This window comes from Gymnogyps californianus, chromosome 27 (assembly GCF_018139145.2).
Source record: "Gymnogyps californianus isolate 813 chromosome 27, ASM1813914v2, whole genome shotgun sequence".
NCBI classification, from domain to species: domain Eukaryota; kingdom Metazoa; phylum Chordata; class Aves; order Accipitriformes; family Cathartidae; genus Gymnogyps; species Gymnogyps californianus.
The window spans coordinates 1,400,748-1,428,441 of NC_059497.1; the positions used below are offsets into that span (position 1 = coordinate 1,400,748).

At 49.6% G+C, this 27,694-nt stretch overlaps 3 protein-coding genes across 3 annotated transcripts; 1 reads left to right on the forward strand and 2 right to left on the reverse strand.

Annotated features, from left to right (window-relative positions):
- Positions 1–215: 215 nt before the first annotated feature.
- On the reverse strand, positions 216–4,125 carry ATP5PB (ATP synthase peripheral stalk-membrane subunit b). Its single transcript, XM_050911322.1, has 7 exons — positions 4,059–4,125; positions 3,917–3,959; positions 3,364–3,509; positions 2,685–2,848; positions 2,160–2,285; positions 1,758–1,937; positions 216–1,171 (listed from the first exon to the last, which is right to left on the reverse strand). The coding sequence occupies exons 1-7, from the start codon at positions 4,084–4,086 to the stop codon at positions 1,100–1,102; spliced, it is 759 nt and encodes a 252-aa protein (XP_050767279.1). The 5' UTR covers positions 4,087–4,125; the 3' UTR covers positions 216–1,099.
- Positions 4,126–4,287: 162 nt separating this feature from the next.
- WDR77 (WD repeat domain 77) lies at positions 4,288–7,784 on the forward strand. The gene is made up of 10 exons (XM_050911492.1): positions 4,288–4,420; positions 4,551–4,736; positions 4,830–4,971; positions 5,044–5,093; positions 5,774–5,844; positions 6,233–6,287; positions 6,563–6,634; positions 6,738–6,846; positions 7,319–7,387; positions 7,600–7,784. The coding sequence occupies exons 1-10, from the start codon at positions 4,288–4,290 to the stop codon at positions 7,757–7,759; spliced, it is 1,047 nt and encodes a 348-aa protein (XP_050767449.1). The 3' UTR covers positions 7,760–7,784.
- A 4,855-nt stretch (positions 7,785–12,639) lies between these two features.
- Positions 12,640–27,657, reverse strand: C27H6orf132 (chromosome 27 C6orf132 homolog). Its single transcript, XM_050911578.1, is given in 6 exon segments — positions 12,640–14,394; positions 14,773–17,119; positions 17,122–17,664; positions 18,018–18,093; positions 22,704–22,819; positions 27,513–27,657. Coding segments are annotated over 6 exon segments (3,333 nt in total). The 3' UTR covers positions 12,640–14,288.
- Positions 27,658–27,694: the final 37 nt, after the last annotated feature.

A 27,694-nucleotide genomic window follows, 5' to 3' on the forward strand; every position in this document is an offset into this window, starting at 1 on the left:
ATCTGCATTCTCAGGATCTGTTCATCTAAAAAAGTAAGTCAGCTTCAGCTAGCTTACTTTTAAGTAAGGTTCTTACCTCTAAAGAACACCTGTTTTGCTGAACTGTTGTATTGAAAAGTGTAGAAAACTATGCTATTTTACCAACTCCACTAAAAATAAGTATTTCCCTACCGTAGTACCAATCCATATAAGAGAGGCACGTAAGCACACCCTAGTCTGCTTACTTAAGTTTATTTACTATCACTTCCCAAGACAGAAACGATGAGATTACACATAGGTAAGTGCTTTGCTCAGTTGGGACATTTGCGATGTAACAAAATCCTTCAGGGACAAAGTTTCCTATAAAAAGAAAATGAAAAGGCTTACACTGTGTATTTTCATAATACACATAAAACTATTTTCCTTGTCACACAAAAAAGAAAAAAAAAGCAAGCAACTTTTTTTTCTATGAAAATTCAGGAAAAAAACACCCTCTAGAATAAACTTATCCATTTCACTGTTTTAAACTTACTATCGACGAGTTCAGTTGGAGCCAAGTTTTCTGGTAGCTTTTGATACGTCTTCTGCCAGCTACATCCTCTTTTCCACCAAAGGAAAGACGCTTTTTGTCACTCTTTAAGCTTTGTTATGGAAGTGGTTTTTTAGTTCATTTTTAAAACGAGGACATTCATTCAGAGTACCTCCAAGCACTGGACTAGGTGAATGGGAGCACTGGCACTCATTTTGATTTTAGAACATGTTTACAGTTACAGTAGATATCTACAGGTCATTATCACACAGAATTCTAAACCAAAAACTGATCCCTCTATTAGCACCAAAATTTTTCACTGTGAAGTTCTGTATCTTATCTCCGGAAGCGTTCACAACCAAACAAGGAACCAAACACAATTGCACATACTGTGGTTGCAAGTAATTCCCCACTATAAACAAACCAGTGGTTTATGTGACCAATCTAGCTACTTCAAACACAAAAAGGAAATTGCTGTTGCTACTGCTAGTGAAAGACAGCAGAGTGTTTTGTTTGTTTGTTTAATGATACTTTAGAATCATACAGTTTCCAACAGTAAGTAGAGACACACGTCAGTGGAATCAGACGTGGTTACACTGCTGCCTGTGCACTCTTCGATAATGCCTTCAGGTCCAAAATGCACTTTGCAATACTCTCCTTCTGCTGCAAAAGACAGGAAAACAGCTTTCAGAAGAAAGACTTTATGGAAGACATTTAAACAAGCAAAATACACATTCTAATGCATTTTAGATACTCCTTTTTAGACCCATAAAATGAGTTACAGATTAAAAGGGATATAATTACAGCTCATGAAGTCAGAGACTAAAGTGACCTGCATTAAAGCATCTGCATGCAGTGCTAGGAACATGTTTTCTTTTTTTGTTCTCAGCTTCATTCCTTAAAAGAAAGGACATTTAGAGCCCATCTGCAGATCTTAAGCTGCCACGGTCTTACACAGAGAATTTTACAAGTAAGTTCCCTGACCCATTAGCTATACATCTTATCACAAGCTTAGCTTTATGCTGCAACTACAAACACCACACGTGATTCTAGCTTAAATCACCAGCAACACAAGCATCTGGTACCTAGTACTGGGCTCCTTAGCTCTTACTCAGCAGCAAGAATGCATTGCAGCCATGTTTGGATGTCACTCAAAGATGACCTATCATCTTCTGCCTTAAGCCAGAATCACTGGACAGCAAATATTTGTATAGACTAAAATGTAAAGCAGATTTAAAAAAGCAAGTACCTGTTGAGGTGTGATGCTCTGAACAACATTTTTCTCCACCCACTGAATCATGTGATCTTGTTCTTTCTGACGCTTTAAATTCTGCATAGCCACTTGATAGTCCAGCCTTTTCTTTACTTCATTGTACACTGTCAGTAATCTTTCTCGATAGTTAGTTTCCAGCAACATTGCAATATTATTCTAGACACAGAAGATGAAATCAAAGGGTTAACATTTAGCAAGAATACAAGACAGCAGCAGAACACGTTCTATAGCAAAAGTCACTGGATCAGGCAGTGGAACTGGCCCTGTCTGCAACGCACAGAGGGTAAATGGTTTGTTGCTTGTTAGCAATTTAAGAGGCACCCAGATTATGTAGTGGAGATTGCACTGGAAGTGAACGGAAGAGCTGTAACTGCGTACCCGCTTAGCGTCAAAGAGGTAATTGTGGCCTTCAGCCCGCCATTGCTCCTTCTTCTCCTGTTCAATGGCAGTCTCAAGATCTTTAATAGCCTCGTTTTTCACAGCTAAAGCTTTAGCAACTTTCTCCTGAAAGAAGAAACAAAAAAATATGCTTCAGTATGAAAGTAAGACGCAAGGAAAACAAGTGATCTGTAATTAAAAGTTCTGCATTAAGATTTGAGAAATGTCTGCGTAAACTGGATTGTGCAAGGGTTGAGGTTAAAGGATGGCAAGACAGAAGAATCAGGGTTCACAATCAATCGTACTTTAAAAAAAATCATTTGTGCCGGTATGAGGTGTTTTATTTGTGAAGACTTATGTAACAATACCAACCTAAGATCTAAAACATACCTTATTTAAGCAACATTCTGAAGATATTAGACTCAGATTTTTATGACAGCCTGGACACAGTATTCTTTTAAATATTTAAGCGGATAACTTTGAACAGTTATTAACTACTACAAAGTTAGATTATGGTTTTGTTACCTCATTAAGTTTGTCAGCAAAAGCTGCTACATCAGACCCGTATTTTTTTACGCCATAAATGATGACTGATAATATGCAGGCAGCTGCAACTGTCTCGTGGTTAATTACATAGATTTCCTTAGAGAGAAAGTAAAGCAGGAGCCCAGTTCCCAACATATAAGGCCCTAAAGAAAAAATAAAGCAGCATTATTTGTACAAAGCATAAAGAGGCTCACTAAAGTCAAACACCTAAGAGGTAGCTAGTTTAAGGCTTACAAGAAGATCAGGAAGTGTTCTCTTTTACCGTTATAAAAAGTAGGAACCCAACACCACCAAGGGGAAGGGTACCATGAGGGTGCTCACCAGAAGTGGAAGCAACCTGCACCTTGCACGGGACCTGCTGCTTCTGCTCATTCAGAAACAGGCAAAAATCTCTGTTTAAAGGTTTTGAGGGTCAGCAGGCAAATAAATCTTCCTACAAGATCAAGCTCGTGACATTCTTTTAGCCTTTATTAAAGCACAGGTGCCTAGCTTTAGAGCCAGGAAGTGCTGCACTGGCTCATTCTTCACAACCTCCTTCTGCATATGCAAGAAATAATTTTCCCTAATATTTTACCTTTTCAGCAGCCAGAAGTGGTGGACAGAACTAAATAAGCATGACTAAACACACATTTAAAAAAAAAAAAAAATATATATTAACCTGTAACTCCTGTTTTAGGATAGAGAAACTGGAAAAACTCCTCAGGGATCAAACCATAACGTACTTCTCCTCCTTTCTCAGGCAGAGGTGGCAAAGGAGCCAAACACTGCTGAGTTGTATGCAGTGGTCTTGTGGTGTGCAATACACTATAAATAATGAGAAAGTTTCCATTAAGCTTCTTATTTAAAAAAAAAACCAACAACAAACCACCCTTAGACGAGGCTCAAACACATTTCCAATTAAATGGGTAGGCATTCATTAGACACGCCTCCTCTGAGGAAGTGGGTGGGACTCGATAACCTCCAGAGGTTCCTTCCGACCGTAACTATTCTATAAGCCTACGACCTCAATTAGAAAGATAAAGACAAAACCCCAGAATAACGTTATTAAAAAGCAACGACTGGTAGGTTTCTGAGGTGCTCCCAGGCCTCCTCAGGCAGCCCGGCACACCGGAGGCGCCGCTAGGCCTCAGCCAGAGGTCAAAGCCCTCAGAGCTGCCTGCCGAGGCCCCCGGGCCGCCCGCCCCGGCCCGCCCGCCCCCCGCGGTACTCACCCCACGGTGACGGGAGGCGGCAGGCTCCTCAGCGCGGCCGGGGCTGAGGGAAGAAGAGGGGCAGAGAGCGCGTCAGGACAGAGCTCAGCCAGGACAACCCGCCCCCCCAACCCCAGGGAGACGGCGCTCCCCCCCGGCTCACCGGCGCGGAGGACGAGGCGGGAGAGCATGGCGGGCGGGACAGGGCAAGCGGCGGCACGACCCCCTTCGTCCCGGTGACCGCCGGCCGCCTCCGCACCAAGATGGCGGCAGAGACGGTCTCGCGAGACGCTGCGCGGCGGGGCAGGGCGGGCGCTCTCGCGAGAGGCGGCGGCGCGGGAGCACGTGGGGGCGCCGCCGGCCCCGCTCCCGCCGCCGCCGCTGCCGCCGCCATGGAGGAGCCGCCGCCCGAGCAGCCCCCGGCGGGCGGGGAGGCCGCGGCTGCGGCCGGCCCCGAGTGGAACATCCCGCCCAACGCGCCCGCCTGCATGGAGCGGCACCTGGAGGGCGCGCACTACCGCGCAGGTAGCGGGGCCGCGGGCGGGGAGCGGAGCGGAGCGGGGTGGGGGGGGGGGGGGGGGGGGGGGGGGCCGCCCGGCCCCTCGGGGAGCGGCGGCGGGCGCTCACCGGGCCTCTCCTGTCGCCTCTCCCGCAGACGGGGCCCTGCTGCTGGGCGCCTCGGGGCTGAGCGGGCGCTGCTGGGCCGGCTCCCTCTGGGTCTTCGCCGACCCCCGCCGCGCCCCCAGCGAGGGCTTCTGCACCGCCGGCGTACAGACCGAGGCGGGCGTCGCCAACCTGTGCTGGGTGGCTGACAGGGGCATCCTGGTGGCCTCCGACTCCGGTAAGCAACGGGGATCCCCCGGACCCCCCCCCCCCGGCTGAGGTGGGGGCCCCCCGATGCTGAGGTGGGCCCCCCCCCGCCGCTTCCCCCCAGGTGCCGTGGAGCTGTGGGAGCTGGACGAGAATGAAACTCTCATCGTCAACAAGTTCTGTAAATACGAGCACGATGACATCGTGATGACGGTGGCCATCCTGGCCAGCAGCACCCAGGCTGTCAGCGGCGGCAGGGACTTCTGGTGAGTGTCCCCAGCCCAGCTGCCGTGCGCCAGGGCCGGTGCCGGGTGCTGACTGCTCGCTCTCGTCCACAGCGTGAAGGTCTGGGACCTCCCACAGCAAACGGTGCTGCACTCCTACAGAGGTGAGTGCCACGCCGGCCCCATCGCCCGGCTCCTCCTGGCCCCTCGCTGGTTGCTGCAGGCTGAGCTTACTCCTGCAGCATCGCTGGTTATCTCCCGTCTGCCAAACCATACTTGGGGCCGTGATCTAATGTTTGCCAGTCTGTGAAGTTTCTGGCACAGCCTTATTTCTTTGTCTGTTGTTCATTTCTCCCCGCAAAATGAATGCTATAAGGCTTAGTTTGCCTTGCATCTCTAAGCTTATTTTAGAGTATTTCTTCTGTACTGAAATCTTTCTTCCGCCTGCATATGATCGTGTGATCTCCTAACCCGTATTTTTTTTGAACAGCAGCTCATTCGAGATGCCGATCTCTGGAGATGTAGCATTGTGATCTCTAGCCACAGCAGAGGCCATTCTGTGTTTGGTCCTCTCCCCCCCCAGCCCCTTTGTAACCGGCCTCTTGTCTGGAGAGGCTTCCTCTAGCTTATGCATGTCACAGGGACTTGACTGCAGTGGCTCTGGTTGGATTTGGCAGCTCATCAGTTTGGTAGGAAGCAGTTGGCTATTGCTGAGTAGAAGTTACCCTGTATCTGGGCATAAACTATTCTTTATTATACTGCTGTGCCTTCAGAGGTCCTTGGGAATATGTGGGAAGGTTGGATACAATCTTTGAGGCTCTTTATCCTTTTGTGCTTTTGGTAGCTCACTCCGGTTCAGTGACATGTGTGGCTTCCTGTCCTGGTAAGGACACTGTGTTCCTGTCCTGTGCTGAGGTAAAGCTCACTCTCTGTCTAAATCTACCTGATAAAAATGAGATTTAACTTTAGTTATTTACAGTTAAATGCACTTACTGAGAAAGCACCTATTGTGTTACAAGCTGCATACCTGTGTTATTTCAGTGTTGCAGTCTGATAAGCTGACAATCAGCTTACCAAGCTGATTTCTACAGGCTTGTATTAAAATGTGGGAGCTCCTAGGTCTGTCCTGGGGATGACTGAAGGAGCTAACTTGCAGTTAATGACAGCATCATTTTAACACAAAGGAAGAGGTGGTGTGGTTTTGAATGTGGGTCAGTAGCAGTTCTGCAGTGAATCTGGGTTTATGCCTACCCCCTGCCAATAAAAAATTGTAAAAGCCTTCTCATTCCCTTTGGATTTATAGGACAGCAGAACTTTACTCTGGGACACCAGATGCCCCAAACCAGCTACTCGAATTGGTATGTTTCTGTATGCAATCACTGCTTGTGTATGAGTTTTTGTTGGAAGACATAAATTATTTTATGCCTGACTTCAGTATGTCTAACTTCAAATCTAGCGATGTGACCATTTGGGCAGAAAAGCCTATTAAAACTTAAGGAAGTCTAACACTATCACAGAAGTGCAATAAACTTTTAAATATTTGTCTTAGTGCAGTAGCAGTGCTAAATGAGATAGCGTAGGAATATCTTTGTACTGACTCTTCTCACACTCATCCCAATTTATTTACTCGCAGTTTGCAGTGCCTGTAATCACCTCCCTACCTCAGTCATGTGGCATCCACAGAAAAGTGACATCTTTGCTTTGGGTAAGAAGTGATCTTATTATTTGACTTTCACCAGACAAATCAAGGTCTTTCTTTTCACATGACAATTTTGCTAATAACTTCATTCTCCCTTCCTCTCTTAAAGGTGATGAAAATGGAACAGTTGCACTAGTAGACACAAAGAATCCTGATTCTGCCCTCAGCTCCACTGTGCATGCCCGAAGTATCACGGGGTTTGCATTTTCTACACATAGGTACAGTCTGATATACTGGCATCGAATGTGTGACTACATACACTTGAAAGCCTTATTTGTTTTTAGAGTAAAATGTACGAGAGTACTAATTTTGGTCTTTTTATCAAGAAGATCGATAGTGAAGAATAGAGTAAACCGAACAATGTCTCGCTTTTGATGAGTGTGAATGTACATGAGAACGCTTTTGCAGTGTTCAGAATTATTGACCCACTCACTGTGGGGATTTTTCTAATTACAGTCACCTCTGCTTGAAGAAGGATTACTTGCTTTCCGACACTGATAGAATATTCTCGCTTAGTGTGCTGGCAACCTGCCAAATGATGATGAAAACATTTTTGTAAGATTTGGTGTCTGTTAATTTGCTGTACCTGGGTCAGGCTCACTAAGAAGTGTGCTTTTTACAAGTTTATCCCTAGGAAGAAGCTTTCTTGTATTTGATTGTTCTAACTGTGGTCTCATCTCTGTCCTCTAGTTCACCCTTACTGGCTTCCATCAGTGAAGACTGTTCTGTAGCTGTTCTTGACTCAGACCTCTCAGAGGTGTAAGTACTAGACAGAATGTATTCACTACTGTGGCTGTTTGTCTTGTTGACTTCTCATTAAGTTAATGATTTATCTATATGCTGAGTGGAAGAGGAAAATACCCCTTAAATAGGGGAGCATCATCCTAACAAACTAGCTGTTAGGAATTGCACAAGCCCATAAAGTCTTAGTGACGACGCTTTATGGCTAATGGAGTGTTCATGTTTTCCAGGTTCAGAAACCGTTCTCATCGAGACTTTGTAAAAGGCTTATCGTGGTCTCCTTCAGACAATGCCTTGCTCACTACAGTTGGATGGGATCATCAGGTTTTACATCACGCTGTCCCCATACCAACTGGTGAAGCTTCTGGAGTCAACTGTGTGAAAGAATAGTTTTATAAACTCATGGTCCAAATTCCTTCCTGGTATTACTTTGATTCTGCTGAAGTCAAAGGTGTGTGCGTGAACTGGAGCGGGTATGGTCTGTTGTCTGCCTTGAAGCTCGTGACTAAGAAGGTTCCTGTAGTAATTTTGAAGTAGGCATAAGTTAGTTACAAACCAAGCTTTACCCTCTCCTCAGGAGTTGGCTTCACCTCTGATAAGACTTCAGTATTTTACCCAGAAAAAAATTGACTTCAGACACAGAGGAGACTTGGAGAGACAGGGAATTAGGTATCATTTAAAAAAAAATAAAAAAAAAAAAAAAAAGACTCAATTCCTCCCTCAGTTCTCCAAACCGTCCATGGAATTAATAGAAACATTTTTTTGTGGAGGTTAAAAACAACACCTCTTGTTAGCTGGATGTGAGAGCCTCACCCTTGAGCAAAGTTATTTGCTATGTAAATCAGTTCTTCCCACCAAATGGGAAGACATGTTAGCATTTAAAGACTAGAAGGGTTCCACTGTTGTCCCTAATGCAGCGTGTGGTTTAGAGGGTTGGTCTTCAATATCTACTAGCGTGGATCCTACGGCATACGCTGTTTATGCGCTGGTATTGGAATACCAGTGCTTGCTGTGAGGAGTCTTGTATGCTGTATGATAAGGATCCCAGCTGTAGCCCTGTAATTAAACATCTTTGTGATAGTGCATGACACGCTGAAATACTGAAAAAAATACTGAAAAACCTGTGATGCTCAACATTGGCTTAGCAGCTGAGGCCAGCTCAAAGGGGCTGTTACTGTAGCATGCTGAAAGCCAAGAGAAGTTAGCAGTTGCTCTGCTGTTTGACACCACGTTTCATCTCCTCTGTGCTGAAGACAACTTATTCTAAGATAAGACCTGTGAACAAAAGTTATGTAAGGGAAAAACTGGACTAAGGGCTTCAGTTTTCATTTGCTTGCTCCTATAAACAGACTCTGCTTAGTGATAAATGAGACTCCTTACACACTTGTGATGAGTGACTTTGTGCCGGCGTCTGAGGGAACCAAGCATTCCCATAATCCCCCAAACAGACTCCACATAATCCTTAGAGGTGTTTTTTGTAGTATACCACATACTTTTCAAACTAAACTGTTTCCCTGGAACATATTTAACGGAAAAAAAATCATTGCTCTGCAAGTATTGCCACTGCTCTAGGTATGGCTTGGTCTGGCCTAATATTGCCTAGACAGAATAAAGCAGGTCCTGACAAATGAAAAAAATACTATTGAAATGAATGCTACTCCTGTTTCTTTAGCACGATAGCAACACTAAAATGTACATCACTTCCAGTGGGCTTATTGCTGCATAAACATAGGTTTTAGTTGATCCAAATTATACAGAGCCCACAATTAATTTTTAGGCAGACTAAGCTTTCCCAGGCTCTGTACTTTTCTCGTATTCTTTTTAAACCTCGTTTGCTGCTTTTTTAATTCCCATGTCATACAGGTGTTTACAGAGCAGACTTCCTGATCTAGAGCAGTGTATGACAAGGAAAAGGTAAATTATTATAAAAACTGACAGGTTTCCTCTAAAGTACCCCTCGAACAACTGAAAAAGTTACCTGTTACAGACCTCTGATGGTGTACCGAAAACTGAAACAGTTCTTGTGCTGTTTGTGGAAAAAGTTATTTTGGAAAAAGTGGAAGACAGTTTTTAAATAAACCATAGTTCTCATTTGTAACTGGGTATAAGTCTCACCGGGCCACTTCTGTAGTATTGAAGAGCCAGCTGAGATCATTCACACAGTTAAAGTGAAGTTGTGATTTCAGTCCCTGAAATTAAAACCGTTCTTAAATAAGTGCGCACCGTATTACTGTTTAATGCTAGGGTACTATGATTCTTCAGCACTAGTGCAAGGCAGGCTGTAAGTCCTGCTTGTTTTCAGGAAGCTTTTCTTTCCAGAAGGTTTCCATTGTGCATAGCTAAAAAGAAAAGTTTCAAATGTCAAGTATTAAACCAATTTAAGTTGCCACCCTGTGAGCAAAACACAACAGTAGAAGGTAAAGCCTATATGGACTACAGGTCATTATTGATATATTAATCCTGTTTTTACAATTGCCTAAGGACTTCTAGTGTGGCAGCACAAAAAAAAAAAAAATAAATGCTTCAGCATCTGGCAAACCTTTGGGTGAAGCTTTATGTTCTGCCACAGGAGGGCAGCAGCTGCCGGCTTGGCAAGTGGCAAGGCAGCATCCCCCCAAACCACCTGCATGTTTCTTTAAAGAGTATCTACTACTTATTTTTTTTTCCCACCACTTTTCACCATCATAAGAGAAGCACAGAAGAGCGACAGTTTATCTAGGAGTCACTCGTGTTGTGTTAGCTTGGCTCCTCGTTGAGTGTACATTGCTAGCAGGCTATATTAAATAGTCACACCAACACACAGGCAGCGTGGCAGAAACACTGGCGATACCACATCAATGCTTGTTGACTTTGTAACTATCTGCAGAGGAATTGGAGCGAATTCCCTGGGGTTTGTGGTATGCTCACACTGTTCTGGACTACATGCTGTTCAGGTTTGGGGACACTTCTATAAATACATTGTGGCTAGAGTAAAAGCTTCCAAGGTACACATTGCACACTTCCCTCACAAAGAGCCTGGTTCTGTAGCCAGAGCAGGATTAAAGAGATGAGAATGCAAATAAGTTTAATTTTGCGGAGTGGAGAGAATAAGCCACTGTGAAGACAGCCTGCCTTTTATGTTGCTGCTTGCATTGCTCACACTGCGTTTTCAATTTTAAGTACAACATTCTAGTTAGGACTTGCAAATAAGTATGCAAGTTTCATTACTCATGAACAGCTCAAAACCAAGAACTATTTATAGAAGCAGCACAGGCTGAACTGCACAAGCTCCTTTGCCAGCCTGCCTAACCAGCTGGATGTGAGGGGTGTTTCTAGAGTGACAAGGGCAGTTAGGGCTAGCTGCCCGTTCATTCCTTGATGGGGCTTCTAAAAACACTTAAATTGCCACAGGGTTTATATCAACAACTGGTAAGTAGAAGTTGGACCAAGCCCTAGGTAAGCTGAAATTCAGACTGTTGCTGAGGCCAGTTTGAGCTACATTTTCCTGTCCTTTTAATCTTACATGCAAAGATCTCAATCTTACAGCAGACAGACCACTTCAGCAACACTAAAAAAAAAAAGTCAGACCACACAAGTAATAAAACAATACGTCCAGACATATTTAATGCAAGAAGGTTGGCGTTCAATGGCACTCATAAATAAGAGACTTTGTTCAACACTTTACAAGTAAAGCTCTCAGTTATATTACATTAGCAGGCACTTTTGAGGATGAGGCAGCTGCAGGGGATATTTTAAGTTGTATCAAGATGTGATGACCAAACTGCATCAGAGAGGGTTAACGTGAGAATAATTCCATTGTCAGGCTTCAAGATAGCTTTCAGCACTAAGACTGGGCTATAAGGTAGGTTGCTTTGCTCCATTACTACCCCTTAGTTTCTTCCTCTTCTGTTGCTAGATTTCTATAGTGAAACAGAGCTGGGAGGAGCAGAAACAGGAATTGGAGTACAGTTTATCTACATGCTGTCCTGACAAAATTACCTGACCAAGGAAGAGGGAGCTCTTCCCCATCCCTGCAGCCGAGAGGCCCGTGCTCTTCATTATGGATTTAGCTTTCTCCCTAGGTGCTTTGGCTGCCAACAGCTCTGACAGTGGTTTCTTTGTAACACAAACAGTTCCCAATGGCCCCTGCATAAGTGTCTAGTTGTTACTGAAATACTAGAATTTTGCTTAATGCATTCAAAAGAAGCAGGGATAGCCCAAAGTGTTGAAAGAATAGAATAGTTCCACTGCTTAAAACATTCCTGCTAACCAGTTTTACAACTGTGAGCAGAGTCCTACCTGATTTAGTTACAGCTTAGTCCACTGTGCATTCCCAGAATGGGTGTTCTTTGAATGAATAATGGCTGTTTCATAAAACTGACTGACTTACATTATCATGCTTCTAATATTTAATATAAACAAATAGACGTCTGCTAGAAACAAGACACTCCACACTATATAACACCATAGAACAACTACATATGAATTGTGTGTCTGGGTGAAATAGTAAATGTGAAATTCAAAGCAAGTGCCACCATTGGAGTGTCACATTTTGCTCTAAAAAAAAAAAAATCTTGGTGATACGCTCAAATTTAACAGAATTCTTGAGGGGGAGAATTGCACACGCACCCCACCCCCCATTTCTGGGCAAAGTCAATCTTGAAGGCCGAAGTCTCCCAACAAGCCTTTAAATTTAAATCCGCTTTTGAGAATTAATTTGCAGTTGTAACTTATTATTTTGAAAAAAAAAAAAAGTATCAGGAAGAAAAAACAATTGGGTTGCAATCTTATCAGAGAGGCTTCTTTGTTTTGTTTCAAGTTAAACTGGTGAAACTTCATCCAATACTAAAACATGACCCTGAAGCCACTCAAACAGGATCACGGCTTTACTTCCATAGATAAATAAGAATCCTCAAGATGCTCCTTGCATGGAGAAACTTCCATGTTTTAAGGGGGGGCGAAGGGCTATTCTACATGACACTAGCACACTTAAATACCCAGATTGTTACTCCGTAGTCACTTTTATCGGTAAACATTTTTTTAAAACCCAACACCCAGATATTTAAAACGTGTTATTTCAATACTGGCTGGGTAAGCATGTCCGGAAATCTTCCAAGTCACTGCGACTTACTGGCATAAAAATGCCATTTGAATTAGCTATTAGACCGATTATGGTATTTGCGTTTTCATTTTATTCACAGCAAAGTAAAGTTCAGAATACTTTGAAGCTGCTGCAATATTTGGAACAGCTGTTAAATTATTAGGTAAAGTTGGAAATAACATGAAACATAGAACGTCAACAACATAACTTTAATATCAAGATAACTCTTTTGAAAATTCCACCGTGAAGGAAAATTTATCACTGAATTTTGAGTTGAATTGTAGAGTAAAATCTGCTTACGTGCACACATACCTACGTGCGTGCAATGCAGGATAAGCTGGAGTGGAACTAATGATATTGTATAGTATTGAAAATAGAAAGTGCTTTCCATAAAAGTAGACTAATGTCTCAAAGTGCTTTTAGTTTGTCGGTGATTAGAAAACATTCTCTACAAGTTTTTACACTTATCTTACAGTGATTTTCAGCAAGTTTACCTATGAGGAAGATTCTGTATTTCTAATTTCAGGGTGTTGGCTATACAAAACTTTGGTCAGCTATCGTGAGACTGTATTGCTTGCTCTGTAGTATAAAATACCCTCTTTAAGGCTACTCGTATCTCCTACCCCACCGCATAGCCATCACTAGCTCCTTCAGAGAGGCACTGGCAGGAAGCAGGGACAGGCTTGCACACACGCCCAGCACCCAGACAAGCGCTTATGGAAACAGCGGGAGCCAGCTCCCTTAGGTATGTCACTGCAGGCATTCCACACACCAGGAGCATCAAATACTCTACAATCACAGCGAAATTTAGCTTCTTAGTCCCCCAGATCAGACAAACTAATGCCAAGTCTCAGTATAACGGTTTATAAGGACTCTGTGGCTTAGCTTTTAGAGGTGGGGTTCACGTGGGTATGAAGTGGCAAGAGACCCCTCGAGGAAAGCACCACCGGCACAGCACCTTGGTGAGTCGCTGACACCCACCAGCTGATAAAGGAAAAGGATTGCATAATGTCTTAAGTCTCCAAAGTGCTCTACAGCCATCCATCCAGGCCTCACAGCCTTCTTCCATGAGGAATAACTACCAACAGAAACATTTACAGTGACCAAAAGGAGCAGGAAAGCGAGGGCCCATGCTCCCAAAGCTGCTGCCCGCCCCCCAGTTGCTCCCTGGAGAAGGGGAGCCCGACCTTCGTGGCAGAGCTGCCCCTGGTTTGGCAGGACAGGCACTGAAAGCCAGGAGCTGTTTTTAAGGCATCGGCACAATTGATTTGCTCAAGGCTGTTGAAGGAGGTGAGGACAGAAGAGGTTAGGATCTAGACATCCTAAACTCTATCCCATTGGCCTCACATTCTTCTTTTAATTCCCCTACATTTAGCTATACACTGGCTTGCTTCCATTATGCACATCTCCCAGTTGGTTTCTCCCTACCCCCAAACGTGCTGGATTTAAACCAATTAAAAAACAAACTGAAAACAATCTCTCCAGTGGTGCTGCTCTTTAAAGAGAACCAAGGATGCTTTTTGGCTTTCTTAGAAGACCTATCAGGCTGCAATTTTGAAAATAATATAGGGGGGGAAATAGGAGAAGGAAAAATGTGTTTGCTCACGTAACAAGACAGGAGCCTGTCCTCTGTAGTAACCACGCTCCATGACAGTCTTTTGAGAAGAGTCCCAGTCCCAGGTTCACTCCCCGCCTTCTCCATCAGTAGTTTCAAGCAGTGTGTTTGCTGGCTGGGTTGGGACCGTCCCTGGTGCCCGCGGAGAAGGAGATGACCAACCCAGGCGCCTTCTCGCTCCTTCCCAGCCGGATGAAGGTGGCGGAGCAGCCCTGCGGACAGGCCTATCGGTGGCCGCTCTGGTAGGCATAGGAGATGGGCTGCCGTGCCCCGGGCCTGACCGTGAAGGTGTTGGTAGGTCCGCTGTACTGCAAGCTGCCGTGGGCAGGTCTGGAGGGAAAACAGAGGGAAAGTCACTGAAAGCCACGGAAACCCTTTGGTTTTATTCAATATTGCAATTATATAATTTTTTTTTCTAGTGGAGCAGAGCGACTTTTGTCGCCTCGCATCTCCATTCAGCAACACGGGGAGGAAAGGGCGATGGGCGCCAGGGTTACAGCTGGGACCAGGGAGGAGCCATGCTGCAGCCGCGGCCCCGGACCAAGGTGGCAGGAGGAGACCCCAGCCGGGAGCAAGTACAGCCAGGGGCAACGTCTTCTCTCGGGCCTCTGTGCTGCTCTGGGGCCAGCCCAGGGCCCAGCCCTCCTCTTCTTCAAATCAAAGGGACACGGAGGACAGGGAAGGGGTCACCTATGGGGGGGCACGTACCTGCTGGCTGCCACCACGCTGGTGGGTGAGAAATCCCCATTCTGCCCCTTGTACTTGGCATCAGCCCCGGTGCTGCCGTACGGCACGGCTTTCCCAGCAGCATCGATGGACGTCCGCCTGCCCTGCGCGCTCGTGGGGCCGTTCCTGTGGCCAGAGCCGAGGCGGCGGACCCCCTCCCCGGCCGGGGAGCTGTATCCCCCGGGGCCGTAGGAGGAGAGGGTGCCCGTGCCCCGGGGGGCTGCAGCTGCCCGGGGGTAGGAGCTGTCGGGCTCAGAGACGTACAGGCGCTTCTTGATCAGTGGGCGGGGGTTCGGGCAGCGGCTGAAGTAACCGGCAGAGCTGCTGTAATCTGGGTACTGGGGCGTGAAGTCAACGCTCCTCCTGCTCTTCTCCGAGGGCAGCGGGGCTGGTGGCTCATGGCTGCTCCCATAGCCGCGGCCGTAGCCGGGCCACCTGAAATACCGCGGTGCCTCCGAGCCCCGGCTGCAGTCAGGGAAGCTGGGGCACTTGGGGTTCTCCTCCCGACTTGGGAGGGGCCCCTCAGTCTCGTCCACCTCATTGCTGAATTCGGGGGGCGGAGGGATAATCCCGTAGTCCAGCACCGTCTCCCCGTTCTCCTCCTCCCTGGGTACGCCATGGCGGGGCAGGCCAGGCTGGTTTGGCTGCCCAGACTCAAGGAGGCCCCGCAGCAGGCTGGAGGCGGTGGCCCGCCGGTGCCCAGTGAGGCTCGAGGGCTGCGCCTCACTCACTGCCCGCACATCCCGGCCCTGCTCCGAGGAGCTGGAGAAGGATGGAAGTTTGCTCCGTCCTGACTCTGCTGTACCCGCCGCAGTCAGCCGGGGCACCACAGTGAAGGAGTAGGGCTTGGACTCGTGGCGGTAGAAGCTGGTGGAGGTGGTGTCCGACGAGGCGCTGCCGAGTTTCAGGGGCGGCTTCACCCGCGGCGCGGCTCCCACCTCACCACCCTGCCGGCCCCGCTGGGCACGCTGCCGGGCTGCCAGGAGCAGCGCCATGGGGGAGCCCCGCTCCACCCGCTCGCCCGTCACGGGGTGGATCAGCACTTCCTCTCGTCCTGCTCCCGAGGCGCCCGGCGGGCTCCTGGCCAAGCTCGTGGGGCAGGGCGGTTCAGCTGAGCTCAAGGCGCAGGGCGGTTCAGCCGAGCTGGCCCCAGCCTGGTGCACTTTGTACTGGAAGATGGCCGTGTTGGGCTGTGGTGCTGGGCTCTGTGTGGGAGAAATGGGGGGCGAGGGGGAGGTGGGAGCAGGGGGCTCCTCCACCGGTCCTTGAGGTGGGTCTGGGGGGCTCGCACTGCTGTCGAGGGACCCGGGAGCAGGGGTCAAGTTCTCTGTGGCCTTGCTAGCAGCAGGAGCAGGATGGTCCTCGTGCCCCACCTCATCCTTCTCCACTGGTGCTGGCAGCGGGCTCGGGGCCAGTTTCGGCAGCACCGAGTCACCTGGGTCAGAGGGGCTCTTCCTCGGGTCAGGGGGGCTCTTCCTCATACGTGGGGTGCTGCCGCCATCCTCGGCACCCTGCTTCTGGCTGCAGAGCCCCAGAGCAGGTTTCCCTTCTTTCTTCAGGGACAGCACAGCCTCCAGCTCGTTCCTGATTTTCATCACGCTGCGGGTCTGCGTGGTGGGGTTGCTCTCCAGAGTGGGGAGCACCGCGCTGGGAGAGCCCCCCTTGGCACTGGGGGGACTGCTGGGCACCTCTTTTTTCTCACTCTCCCCTCCTGCGGGTAACCGCATGTCCTTCCCGGCAGGTCCGGCGAGTTGGGGCCCATTAAGACTGGGCTCATGGCTGCCGGCACGGTCAACACCGCTGTCCGCAGGCCAGGGAGCAGCCGGCTTCTCTGGTGGCCTTTCCTCCCTCCGTGGGGAGCACAGGAGGGCCGAGAGCTCGTGCCGCAGCCTGCTCAGGTTGCTGGCGTCCCTCCAGTCATCCTCGCAGGTCGGGTAGTCTGGAGGGGGAAGGTCCAGGTCGTTTGCAGAGAGAGATTCAGATTTTGGAGGAGAGTCTCTCTCGGCTCTTTTTGGCTGGGGAACCTTCTCCATCTCAGAGCCTGGCAGTGGGGACCGGTGACCAGCAGGATTCGTCCCTTGGCTGAGCCCTGGATCCGGCTTGGGGCTCAGCGGTGGGGGTTTTGGCACAGCCGGCTTTGTGATGGCCTGTCTCTGTGGGGAATTTCTTTGTTCGGCTTCTCCTCCTGCGTAAGCCTTGGCCGCGGGTCTTATGGTGAAGCAGGGTGGGAGAGGAGGCCGGGTGTGAGGCTGCCTGGGGAAGGGCTCCTGCCGGGTGGGCTGGCTCTCCTGCACGGGGATGGAGGAGGACCGGGCTGGGGCTGGGGGGGCACCTTGAAGGACCTGGGGAAGGTGAGGTGGGGCTCGGGGCAGTGCTTGGGCTGCAGACTCTCCTTTGGGCTGGGGACAGCCGGCACCCCAGCCTCGGCAGGGGAGAGCGGCCCCTCAGCATCTGCCTGCCTCGTGTTCAGCACTGTCTCGGACTTCCACTTGGAGATGCCGGTGGTGAAGGGTGCCAGGGCCCGGCTGAGCGGCGAGGCACCCGGTGGGGCTGGTGGGATGAAGTCTGGAGGAGCCGGTGTGCTGGGGGAGGAGAGGGCAGAGGCTGGAGGTGGCGGAGGTGCCATGGCAGGAGGTGGCGGCACCACCTCAGGTGGTGGCGGCGGTGGTGGCGGAGGCAGCATTTCGGGTGGTGGAGGGACTGGCGAGGCTGGAGGTGGTGGCGCAGGTGCCGGTGCCGTTGGAGGGGGTGGTGGGGGTACCGACGGCGGTGGAGGGATGTCTTCGTCCAGGTCATCCCCCTCGAGAGCCTGCGGGCGCAGGTCCCCCACTGAGCTGTACATTCGGTAGTTTCCATTGATCTGGGAGCCAGAGCCTGCAAGGAAGAGCGAGAGGATGGCGGTGTCAGCACCTTCTCCGTCAGCACTGCGACGGCCAGCATCGCCTCTGGCCAACTATCCTCCTAGGAAGCCAGTTTATTTTGCCCAGCAGCTGTCTAAAGCTTGCTGAACTGTAACAGCCATTATGCCTCCCCCCTTAGAAATGAATTCATTTTCAATGAATTCAATGACTTCAAAAAATAATTAATAGTAGACTCTATTTTAGCATGAAAATCTCATGATCAGACTGTCTGCTCCAGAGCTCGGTATATGCACGCTTCCCTCCCCGAAGGCACGGTACTGCTGAGCACTTAGCACCGTCCAAGACTCAGCAGAGAAGATCCCTTACCAAGAGCTGCTTTTTCCTCAAAGTCTTCTGGCACCGACGGCGTTGGCACAGCCACTCCGTGGGATTCTTGGGCATTCTGCAACAGTTGAGAAAACGGAGCTGTTAGTTTTATGCCCAGGGTATCAGAGCAAAGCGCTGACAAGCAGGCCCTAGCCTGTATAGCTGGTAATTTGTCTACACAAACAGGAGCCTGATGGGATCCAGGGCCATTTCCGAGACATGGAGGTCACTGCGGTAGCTGCTGTTGACAGGGTTTAAGGGGATGAGTGAAGTGATCAAGGTTGCACAAGCCATGGACACAATTCCCCTGTGCTAGTCAGGTGCAGAGGGGCTGGAAAGGCGCACGGCTATTTCACATCCAAGCTTAGGGCTCCCCAGCCCACAATCAGCAGCACTAGTTTCTCACCATTCAGGTACCGGGCAAATTTAATAGTTCCCACGGGTTGTGTGGGTATTGCTCTCCAGCAAGCACTGCCAGGTCACGTCGCAGTCACGTACACACCGCACTGAAGTCGCAGACAGACTTTCAGCTTTTTGGGAAACTGGCACCAGCATATCTGAACACACTCTGGGGAAAACTGCTACTGTGTGGTTTGTCTTTCACTCAATTACTCCCTTCACATTCATGCTGGAAACTCAGCAGTGCATTTAGCCGGTACAGGACCATGCAATTTAGCAGCCTACACATTTGCGAGGATGCTTACAGCTAGGGCAGTTTGGATAATTACAGCCACCCACCATGAGATATTCACGGCACAGTGACTCACCTAGAGTGCTGACCAGGGCTCCTGCCTCGTACACCTGCCAGAAGCAGAAAGCCTCGCCTTCCTCCAGTGACTCACTGCTAAGATTGCTCTGCAGAGGGACTGGAGTTGCTCATGAAACGTACACTAACGCACCCATGTCCGAAACACAAACTGGTGCTGAATCAGGCTGTCGGCACGGATGTAAGTGACTGAGGCAGCGGACTGGACTTTCACATACCAGCGTTGGGAGAGACCCATAGCAAGGAAATAAATTCCATGAGCAGCAGAAGCTTGCAGACTCCATGGGCAGTGGTCAGGGACTTACCGCCCCATTCCCAGGCTCCAGGGTTCACCCTGTTGCACTCCTGCTCACCCCAGGCAGCTGTTTGCATTAGCTGTTAACAGCCCCTTGCGCAAAGCAAACGTTATCCTACCATCAGCCTGCACCGCTCAGTGCGGTGGTTTGCTGCATACAAAAGCCTAGATAAGGATTGAGCCCGTGCCCGTTGCCTTTCACTGGCATTATCACTATTTTTACAAGAGATTGCTGTAGGATTCCAAAGTCTCCTTGATCAAAGGTCAAGCTGGCTTTATACAGCCAGCCCATCCAGGGCTCAGACAGCACATTAACGTTACACACTGCCCTGGGCGTAGGGAGTTCAGGAACACAGGAGCTGCCGGAGCAGAGCTGACTTTAACAGCAGCAGCCTGGGCTCCTTCAGAAGAGCCCTGGAATCCCCCAGCTTTTGACAAAATAAGAAGGAAAGACACATGCTTCGCTTGCAAAGCCCATCACCCTGCAGATGACCAAAGATCCTCTATAACCACAAGGGAATGAGCCGGTTATTGGCGAGCCAGGAGAGAGTGAGTGGGAATTCACATTCCTGGGATTGCAACAACTGATCAGACAACTTTGTGCTGATGGAGAAGCCAAGGTCTGCTAAGGCATTAGGACAGATCTGCTAGTGGCAAAACATCAGACTAGGTGAGCCTCATAGCCTCATCTAAGACCTCTTTACTGGTCCCAAAGATACAGTACAAGGCAGAGGAAAGATCCTTAACTTCAGCTGAAAGCCAGAGGGAAGACAAAGGCTAACAGAGGCACCTCAAGAGCCGATAATGAAATTGTCCAGAGCAATGAGATACCAAAAACCACAAAGAAAAAAACCCAGCAGTTCCCATTTGCTATGGAAATTCATTGCTGCCAGTCTCCAGAGCACAGTGAGGATACCTGCTCATTTACAGGGAAACAAAGATGTCTGAGCGCTGAATTAAAAGCAACACATGCATCACATGTTTGGATAGGAGTAGAAAGGGAATGGCGGTCAGAAGAGATCTATGCAAAGCTGGAGGGAACAGTCCGCATTTCATAAACGAGTAGTAATTTTGGACATGTCATTTCAACAGGTCCTAAAAACCGGACAAGCCTGTTTCACACCAAAAATTTCTGTGGCAGCTGCTAATGCTCAGCATCTCTCTCAAAAACCACTCATCCTCACGTCATGAGCTGGCTTCTAAAATGGAAAGCATCTCCAGTACGCTGCCAGTCTCCAGAGATGACTAGAAAGATTGTTTCCCTCTGCTGTGTTTGCTAGGGGTGTGACGGGCCCAGCAAACCTCCAGCTGATTCAGAGCAGGCTGCTGCGCTCAGGGTGGTACGGGAGGAACCTGCCTTTCCAGTTTGTGGTACCTGCATCAGATTTACGTGTGCCGAGGATCCCGTTGAGGGGAGCTTTCACTGTAACCACCGGGAATTGCTTTTCAGCGCTGGAACAGCGTTAGATATCCCCTGTCCCCAGTGAAGGGGAGCCCGCCTGTTCTCATGGTCCCCAGCTCCCCCAGTCTCGCGGGTGCCCACATTTCCCACCCATTACATGAACTAGGTTTGAGGCTGCCCGTTACAAAAAACGCACCAAAATACAGCTGCTTAGCATCCTGGGGTCTCAGAGAGGCCAAAGACTTCCCCGAATGTGAAGAGCTACCCCCAAACTCCTTGTTTTGAAGCAGAGCTAGGGCAGTTTGGTGGTTAACTAAAGGAATTTATTCCCCCAGGATGCCAAAGCTCTGCCTGCACCTGCAGTGCCTGGGAAGCTGGGTGGGCAGGGGGACGTGGTGGTACCCGAGAGGCAGGCAGCGAAGCTCCCTCTCCTGCAGTCCCTGCTGCGACTCAGCTCGGGAGAGCCAAGGGCCAGGCGGTTCTGGGGGAAGGAAGCTGCTCCATGCGAGGAGCGAAGCCCGGCGGGCCCGGCTGCGGGGCAGGGTGTGTGCATCCTCCTGACTCACAGCTACGCAGGCAGCTGCTTCTCAGCCTCCTCCCACGCAGGAGAGTGGGTGGGTGGAAAGAAAGGGTTAAGGCGGGAGCTGCAGAACAGCCCAGCGCAAGTATGTGCGTGGCAGCAGAAGCGTCTGTGCCAAATCAAATCATAATCAAACCTAATCAAAACAATGCAAATACCCAACACAGACTGGTCCTTCAAAAGCGTTGCTTATTCCTACTAATTTCTTCAGTTAAACCTGTTACTCTTGGAAGAGAAGCACAGTGAGAGGGACCCTCACAAGGGCAATCGAGAGAAAAAAAGCCCCAGGGCCAGCTGTGCCTCTGCGGGCAGCAGGAGAGCACCATGGCTAGGGTGACAGCCCTTAGCATTTATCCCAGGGACATTTGTGCTGTTTATTCCTCTACCACCTACACTTCCACTAGTAAAACATTTGAAAGCTCTAAAAACATGCAAAAGGCCAGTTGCACTCTAAAAACCTGGTGATATGGGGTGCCAGCTATGGTCACACACCCAAGCCTGTGCTACTGGGAGGAGTTTCTCAGGCACCAGTCCTACGGTCACTCGACTCAGAGCCCAGGTGAGATTTTTCACCTGCTGTGATCTTTTGGAAGGCATCACAGAAGGCACAACCCTTTTGTAGAACCTGTGTAACCCCATAGCTTCCTAATCATGCTCTAAATAGATACGTAACCTCCCTCTCCCCCCAGCTGTCCTCCAAACGCCACGTGCACGACCCCATTAACTCCTAATTGCAACCAACTGACAGCAGAGCAGCTCAATTTCTGCTGAAGGTGGTGGCTGCTCTAAAGGACGAGGATGTACGAGGAAAAACATCCCTTGCACTCAGAGAAGATTTCCTTGTCGAGACCCAAGGCTTTTAAGTGTTTTACTGTCTTCACTGACCTGTGTGTATCACTTCAGATTTAGCTATTGCCATCTCCAAAACACCTCTGAGCAATCATGCGCTTCACTGTACTCTTTAGGGGATAAGACCTTTGGAAGGGTGTGCTACACGGGGGAGGAAAGCTTGCTCAGCGCACACAGCAGCGGAGCATCGAAGCCAGCAACGACCGTGTGTGGCTTCCGGAGGCAGCGGTGGGCGTCCCAGCTGGGTTAAAGCCACCTCTGGGTCCAGCTGTGTTGGCACGTGCGGCTTCGGTCCCTGCACCCAGCTACTGCTGGAGCACTGGTAGCTCTGCAGGGAACAGTTTCCCTCATACAGAGATTGGAAAACCAGCCCCTGCACAGACACCTGCTGCATCGCCTCCTCCTTCCCCTGCTGTAAACAGGGCACAGTTTTGCTATTGCTCTCTCCAGCAACACGCCTGATCCAGAGAGAGATACTGCCAGTAGCGGTTAGATAAAATGCAGCGCAAGCCAGATCTATCATCTACATGCTCAGCAATTTTTTTTATTAATTGAAAATACAAGTCTGATGATGCTTACGTCTCTCGCCTGAGTATCTTGTCTATGTCCAACACAAGCCTTGAACTCAGATCACCTCCTAATCCCTCGTATCCAGCATTATTATAGAGTGGTTTTGCTTTTCATTTATTTTCTTCCCTCGGGTAGAGGATGAGAGCAGCAGCCAGCCCAGCTGGTTCTGGGCACCAGTTACACACGCTGCCATAACAAATCCCAGCGGCAAGCCGGATACTCACAAGGGGTAAGAAAGTCAGCAGCGGCCGGACTCTCGGACGAGGTTTGAGCGTTGCTGTGCCAGAGTCGGTCGTTGTCCCAAAGCGATTGTCACCATAGTACACTTCAATCACATCACCTGAGGGGAAGAGAAGACTGTTAGCAGCAGCACTGCGTTTGAGGCAACAGGAAAAACAACATTGGACACCACCTAATTTTAAAAAGCGCTGTGAAGCATTTGCTGTATCAGCTCCCAGGAATGGGCAAACCCCATCAGATTCTGATGAATATCTGGGTGTTTTGGAGCTGAGCTGGAGATGGAGGGAGAAAGGTCCCATGTGAGCAGGACCCCCAGGCAGGCGCTGGCAGCCCTGGCACACACCCGCAAGGTGCAGAGCGCCTTCCCAGAGCTCCAGACACTGGAGTTTAATGAGCACAGATGTCAAAGTCTATTCTGAAAGGCTTATTTCTAACAGTAGCTAACTTAAATTTACCTCAGGAGGGTCAAAAGTTAGCACAAGCACTCAATTCACTCCCCACCCAGATCACTTTTAGGGAAGGAAAATGCTTCAGGAGCAACTGGATCGTCTCTTTATAGTGTCGCGAGGCTCCGACCCCCAGGAGAGCAGGAGGTGGGTCCCGGGCAGGTGCCCACAGAGGCGACACAAACCAGCTCGTAAGCACGGGCAGGATCTGATCGTGGCCGATCCGTCAGTGGCTGGAATTGAGGGGGAGGCAGCAGCAGAGTCTGACCACCAACCACGCCAACCGGAGGGAGAGAGCTCCTGCGCTTCCTCGCCTGCCGACGGCTCTGTGGGCAGAGCAGTCACATCAAAGTGCAGAGCTGATTACGGGTTCTTTGCTCAGCCCTATCACAACAACAGGTCCCTGTCACTTCTGCAGCACAGAGGGACAGCGGAGGTGTCCCTGACCCCTGGCTGCCCGCTGGCTTGTGCCAAGCGGAGGGGAATGCCTCGCTGCACCGCTCGGACACAGCCATGGAAACGGGACACGCAGGGGCTTCCCAAGGAGGTTTTTCCCCCTCCATGTTTTGCTGCCAGCGGCTGAGGGCAGCAGGAGCGAGGTGCCACAGCTCTTCTCCCTGCTGTGGATGGACACCACCAGCGCCCGCAGCATCCTTCGGCATGCTGCTGGAACAATTTGTTTCTGACCTCTGATGCAGTTGGCACTGGGGGACAAATCGTGCTTGCCACAACACTTTGACACTTCAGCCTGCCTTACAGAGAAGTGCTCTGAATGTCTTCCCATGAAATACTACTATGAATGGAGATGCTACGGCAGAAAGCAGTCGCAGAGCCCTGGTGTTGCAAGCAGGAGAAGCCATCAGGTACTCCTGGTTCCCAGCCCTGTGCTTTTACCTTGAACCACACCTTTTGGGCCAGTTTATTTCTAACAGTGAATAAAGCTCATAAAGCTAGTTTAATTACGTTCTTTGTGTCTGATTAACAGCAGGAATTAACAAGCAGAAGCACTGAAGCATGTAAACCCCACCTTGGCTGGAAGGAGATACACAAATAATTCGTAGCCAAGGAGACCAACATTAGAGAAAATACGAGGGTTTGAGGAAGGAGGGGGAAAGCGAGCAAAATGGCTGTGATCAGAGAGAAAACTCTGCAGGAGTGTTCCCACCTAACAGATTTCGATAGTGATTTCAGTGAGAAGGAAGAAGCAAACAACCTCCCCCTCTGCCCCAAAACACAAACTCCAAGAAGTTAAAAGCTTTTTTTTTTTCCCACCCCTCTAAAAAGTTTGGAAGCAGTCCTCAAACCTGACCCCATGCTAAAGTGTGAAGCACAGGAACAGTTTCTGTCAAGTATCGTACAGCAATTAAAAGCCAAGGAGCAGAAGGGTGAAGGTTGTGTAAGCTCCGCACACAGGCAAAGGGGCTGGGCTGCATTTCTAAGCCTCTGAAACCCGAGGGCAGCGCTCGCCGAAGCAGGACTGCCTGCCCGAGGAGCCGGCTGCACCCCGGAGTCCCTGACTGAGACTGTGCAAGCAACCGGCCGCTGCCACGGCCCCGGCCAGTGTCCCCGCTCCCTCCTGCGTGTCCCTGCTCCCGCACGGCCCCTCGCTGGCCTGAGGCACAGCCTGTGCCCTCCACACACGGCCGGACCCGATGACTGGGGTCCCCAACACATCATGGAGTGCCATGGCACGTAGCTGTGGTTGTCACTAAGTCTCTGCCCTCCTTGGACAGGCAGAGATCAGGCAAGAAGCTCCCAAGGAAACGGAGCTTTTCCACTGAGTTTAGTGAAAAGAGAGGAGAGCAAATACTTGTGTGTGTATTCCCACAGAAGAAAAGCACTTGCATGAACACCTGGAATGAAGAACCTGACCACGCCAGGGGCTGGGCATGAGCTACCACAGCCTCTGCTTAAGTTATGGGTTTGGAGGCAGATGAATTCCGCACAACCTTGAAACATGCCAATGAGTCCAGCAAGCATGTAAGCTTTTCCTTTCTCCCACCCACTACACCACAAGTTACCCTGGGATACACCCAGGAGTATCCATCCATGCTATCACTGTCCTTACAGTCAGTCACGACTTCCTCTCCCTTATCCCAGACTTCTCCCACTACAGGGGATTCTTTACAAGAAGGACATTTTCTTCAGCTTTCAAAATACTAATCAGCCTGCACTTCAGTTAGTGTGGTCCTACCAACAGTTTAACACTTCCCTGCCTGCGAGGGGCCCAAGTGCAAAGGAGGAGCTGCTGGAGTCCCGAGGACAGCAGAGATGCCAGCAAATTATTATTGTTTTTGCATAACCCCTGGGTGACCCCACATTCGGCGAGTAAGCAGCAAGAATTAAGGCCAATACAACATGAGAGTTTGGATTCAGACAGCTTTGTGGAGCAGTGATAGAGTAGTTCAGAGACTTGAAACGATGAGAGTTTTATATTAAACAAGACACTAGGTAAACTCAGTGAGAAACTGTATTAAAGATCACAAGGTCTTTGATCCTAGATTACTAAGCATCGCTAACCTGAATGCATTTAATTAAAGTAAAATGAAGTGCTTGTAGTTGTGTTTTCTTTGCTAGATAAACAGGACTTGCCTGCTAAGGGCCTGTCACCAGTAAGACCTGTGCTCTGCCAGCTTCATTTCCTGGAAGGAGGGATCAGGAAACACGCCTTCGGAGGCTGTCGGAAGCGGCTGGCCCCAACTACGCTTTGGCCACTTTTTGACACTCAGCCTGTCCTGGAGACATTTCTGTCCTCTCAGTCATGTGAAATAACATAAGCAATCTGCAACACCTGTAATGGAACTTCTTCCTACTTCGGGGTTGCATCACCTGGAGTAGGCGTAGCAGGTTTGACACTGGGGTATCCACAGCTCACAGCGAGGAGGCGGCATCAGTCACTATATTCAGGAATCTCTGAGTCAGTGACACACAAACCTACACCCATTCCACATTGCTTAACTTGTGTTTACTTTGTACGAAAAACTAAGGTGGGGATTAGCAGAAGCAGTGGACCCCTTCTGGCAGCAGCAATGGCATGAAGCTATGCAGCAAACATTCAAGAAACAGGGCCAGGGATGGGGCTGCACTGAGTGAGACCGTGGCACTGTGGCAAGCAAGGTGCAATAAAATCTGCCCCTTCACTGCTCAGCTGTGAGTGTGCCATCCCTCGTGACGAGCCCACACCTCAGCACGCTTTACTCTGAACATGGTCACTCAGCTTCTGTGTGTCACACTGCCCTACACAAATTAAATTAATGATATAAATGCCAAGAGGATGCTAAGGAGTGATTCAACAGCTTTTACTTATGATCAAATTTCAAGGACTCCTGACTTTTACTTTGCAAGCTGATCCGCACAGCAGTTCCCCACACCTGAAAGGAATACCTTTGTACTGCAATTGCAGCCACGGAAATCAGTCTGGTAATAAGCAGACACAGCGACTTTCTTTTTTTTGTTTTCCAAATCCAAACCACATCAGAGAGCAGCTTGAGTCCTCCCCAGATTTACGACAGTTAGAAATCAGCAATTTTCCTTTTGTGTTTAGGAGCTGCGTGAAACTCTCCGTCACATTTTCATTTTATCTTAGTTTCACCAGTTTGGCCTGCAGGGTGTAACCACCTTGCAATAGCTTTAATGGACAGTGCTTCACACCGCACAGCTCAGCAAGCAGCGCTTCCATTTTTGAGCTTGGAAGCGTTTGTTGGAATCTTACAGCCACCAAACTTCATCCACAAACTGCTATCTTTTATCTGCCTGGCTCCATTACTATTAATTTGGCTCCCTCCTACATGAGCCTCCAGGGCACAGTATTGCAATTAAAACCACAAAGAAATACAAATAAATCGTGAGGAATATGCAACCCTCAACTCCCCCCTCGCACACAGTCCTTCAAGAAACAGGTTTGCAAGTAAATAACTAAAACCGGGGAAGGAGCAGATGAAACACGGCGTGGGAAAGAGCTACTGGAAGCAATAAAACAGCTTCGCAACTATTTATCAGCCTGCTTTACTCAAGTTTAACTTCCCGGAGCGGATTACGGCCCCGTGAGAGCGGCGAGCTGGTCTTAAGCCGCTGGTGCGGAGCCTCCGCGCCCTCCTCAGCGGCTTCGCTCCGGCTGCGAGCCCGCAGGAGCGCAAGTTTAAACTTGCGCTGTTGTAACCCAGCCCTACCAAACGCCTCCCGGAGTTTCCCAACCAGGCGGTGAATAAGCCGCCGCCGCCGCCGCTCCCCGGCCCCGTCCGACCCCGCCGGGACCGGCCCGTTCCCGGACACCACCCCCCCCATCACGCGTGGCCGCGCACAGAGCTCCCACGGGGGCAGACCGGAGGCGGAGGGGGAGACACTGACCGGTGCCTCCCGCGCTCTCCGAGGTCACCTCCTGCGTGAAGATCCAGGGCGGGTTGGTAGCGAAGAGGGAAGCGGCGGCGGGGCTGGCGTGGCGCTTCCCGAAGAGGCGGCTGAAGGTGCCCTGCACGGAGTGATGCTTCTTCATCCTGGCGGAGCCTGGCGCTGCCCGCCGCGCTCCCAGC

What these genes read in the sequence shown, in the direction of transcription:
- ATP5PB (XM_050911322.1), bottom strand. Translation starts at nt 4,086, where the DNA reads ATGCTCTCCCGCCTCGTCCTCCGCGCCG. An exon ending in CCGCCTCGTCCTCCGCGCCG is followed by an intron (nt 3,960 to 4,058) that starts GTGAGCCGGGGG and finishes TTCTTCCCTCAG; the next exon opens with CCCCGGCCGCGCTGAGGAGC. An exon ending in TTGCTGACAAACTTAATGAG is followed by an intron (nt 2,286 to 2,684) that starts GTAACAAAACCA and finishes TTCTTCTTTCAG; the next exon opens with GAGAAAGTTGCTAAAGCTTT.
- WDR77 (XM_050911492.1), top strand. Translation starts at nt 4,288, where the DNA reads ATGGAGGAGCCGCCGCCCGAGCAGCCCCCGGCGGGCGGGGAGGCCGCG. An exon ending in CCTGGTGGCCTCCGACTCCG is followed by an intron (nt 4,737 to 4,829) that starts GTAAGCAACGGG and finishes GCTTCCCCCCAG; the next exon opens with GTGCCGTGGAGCTGTGGGAG. An exon ending in AAGTGACATCTTTGCTTTGG is followed by an intron (nt 6,635 to 6,737) that starts GTAAGAAGTGAT and finishes CCTCTCTTAAAG; the next exon opens with GTGATGAAAATGGAACAGTT.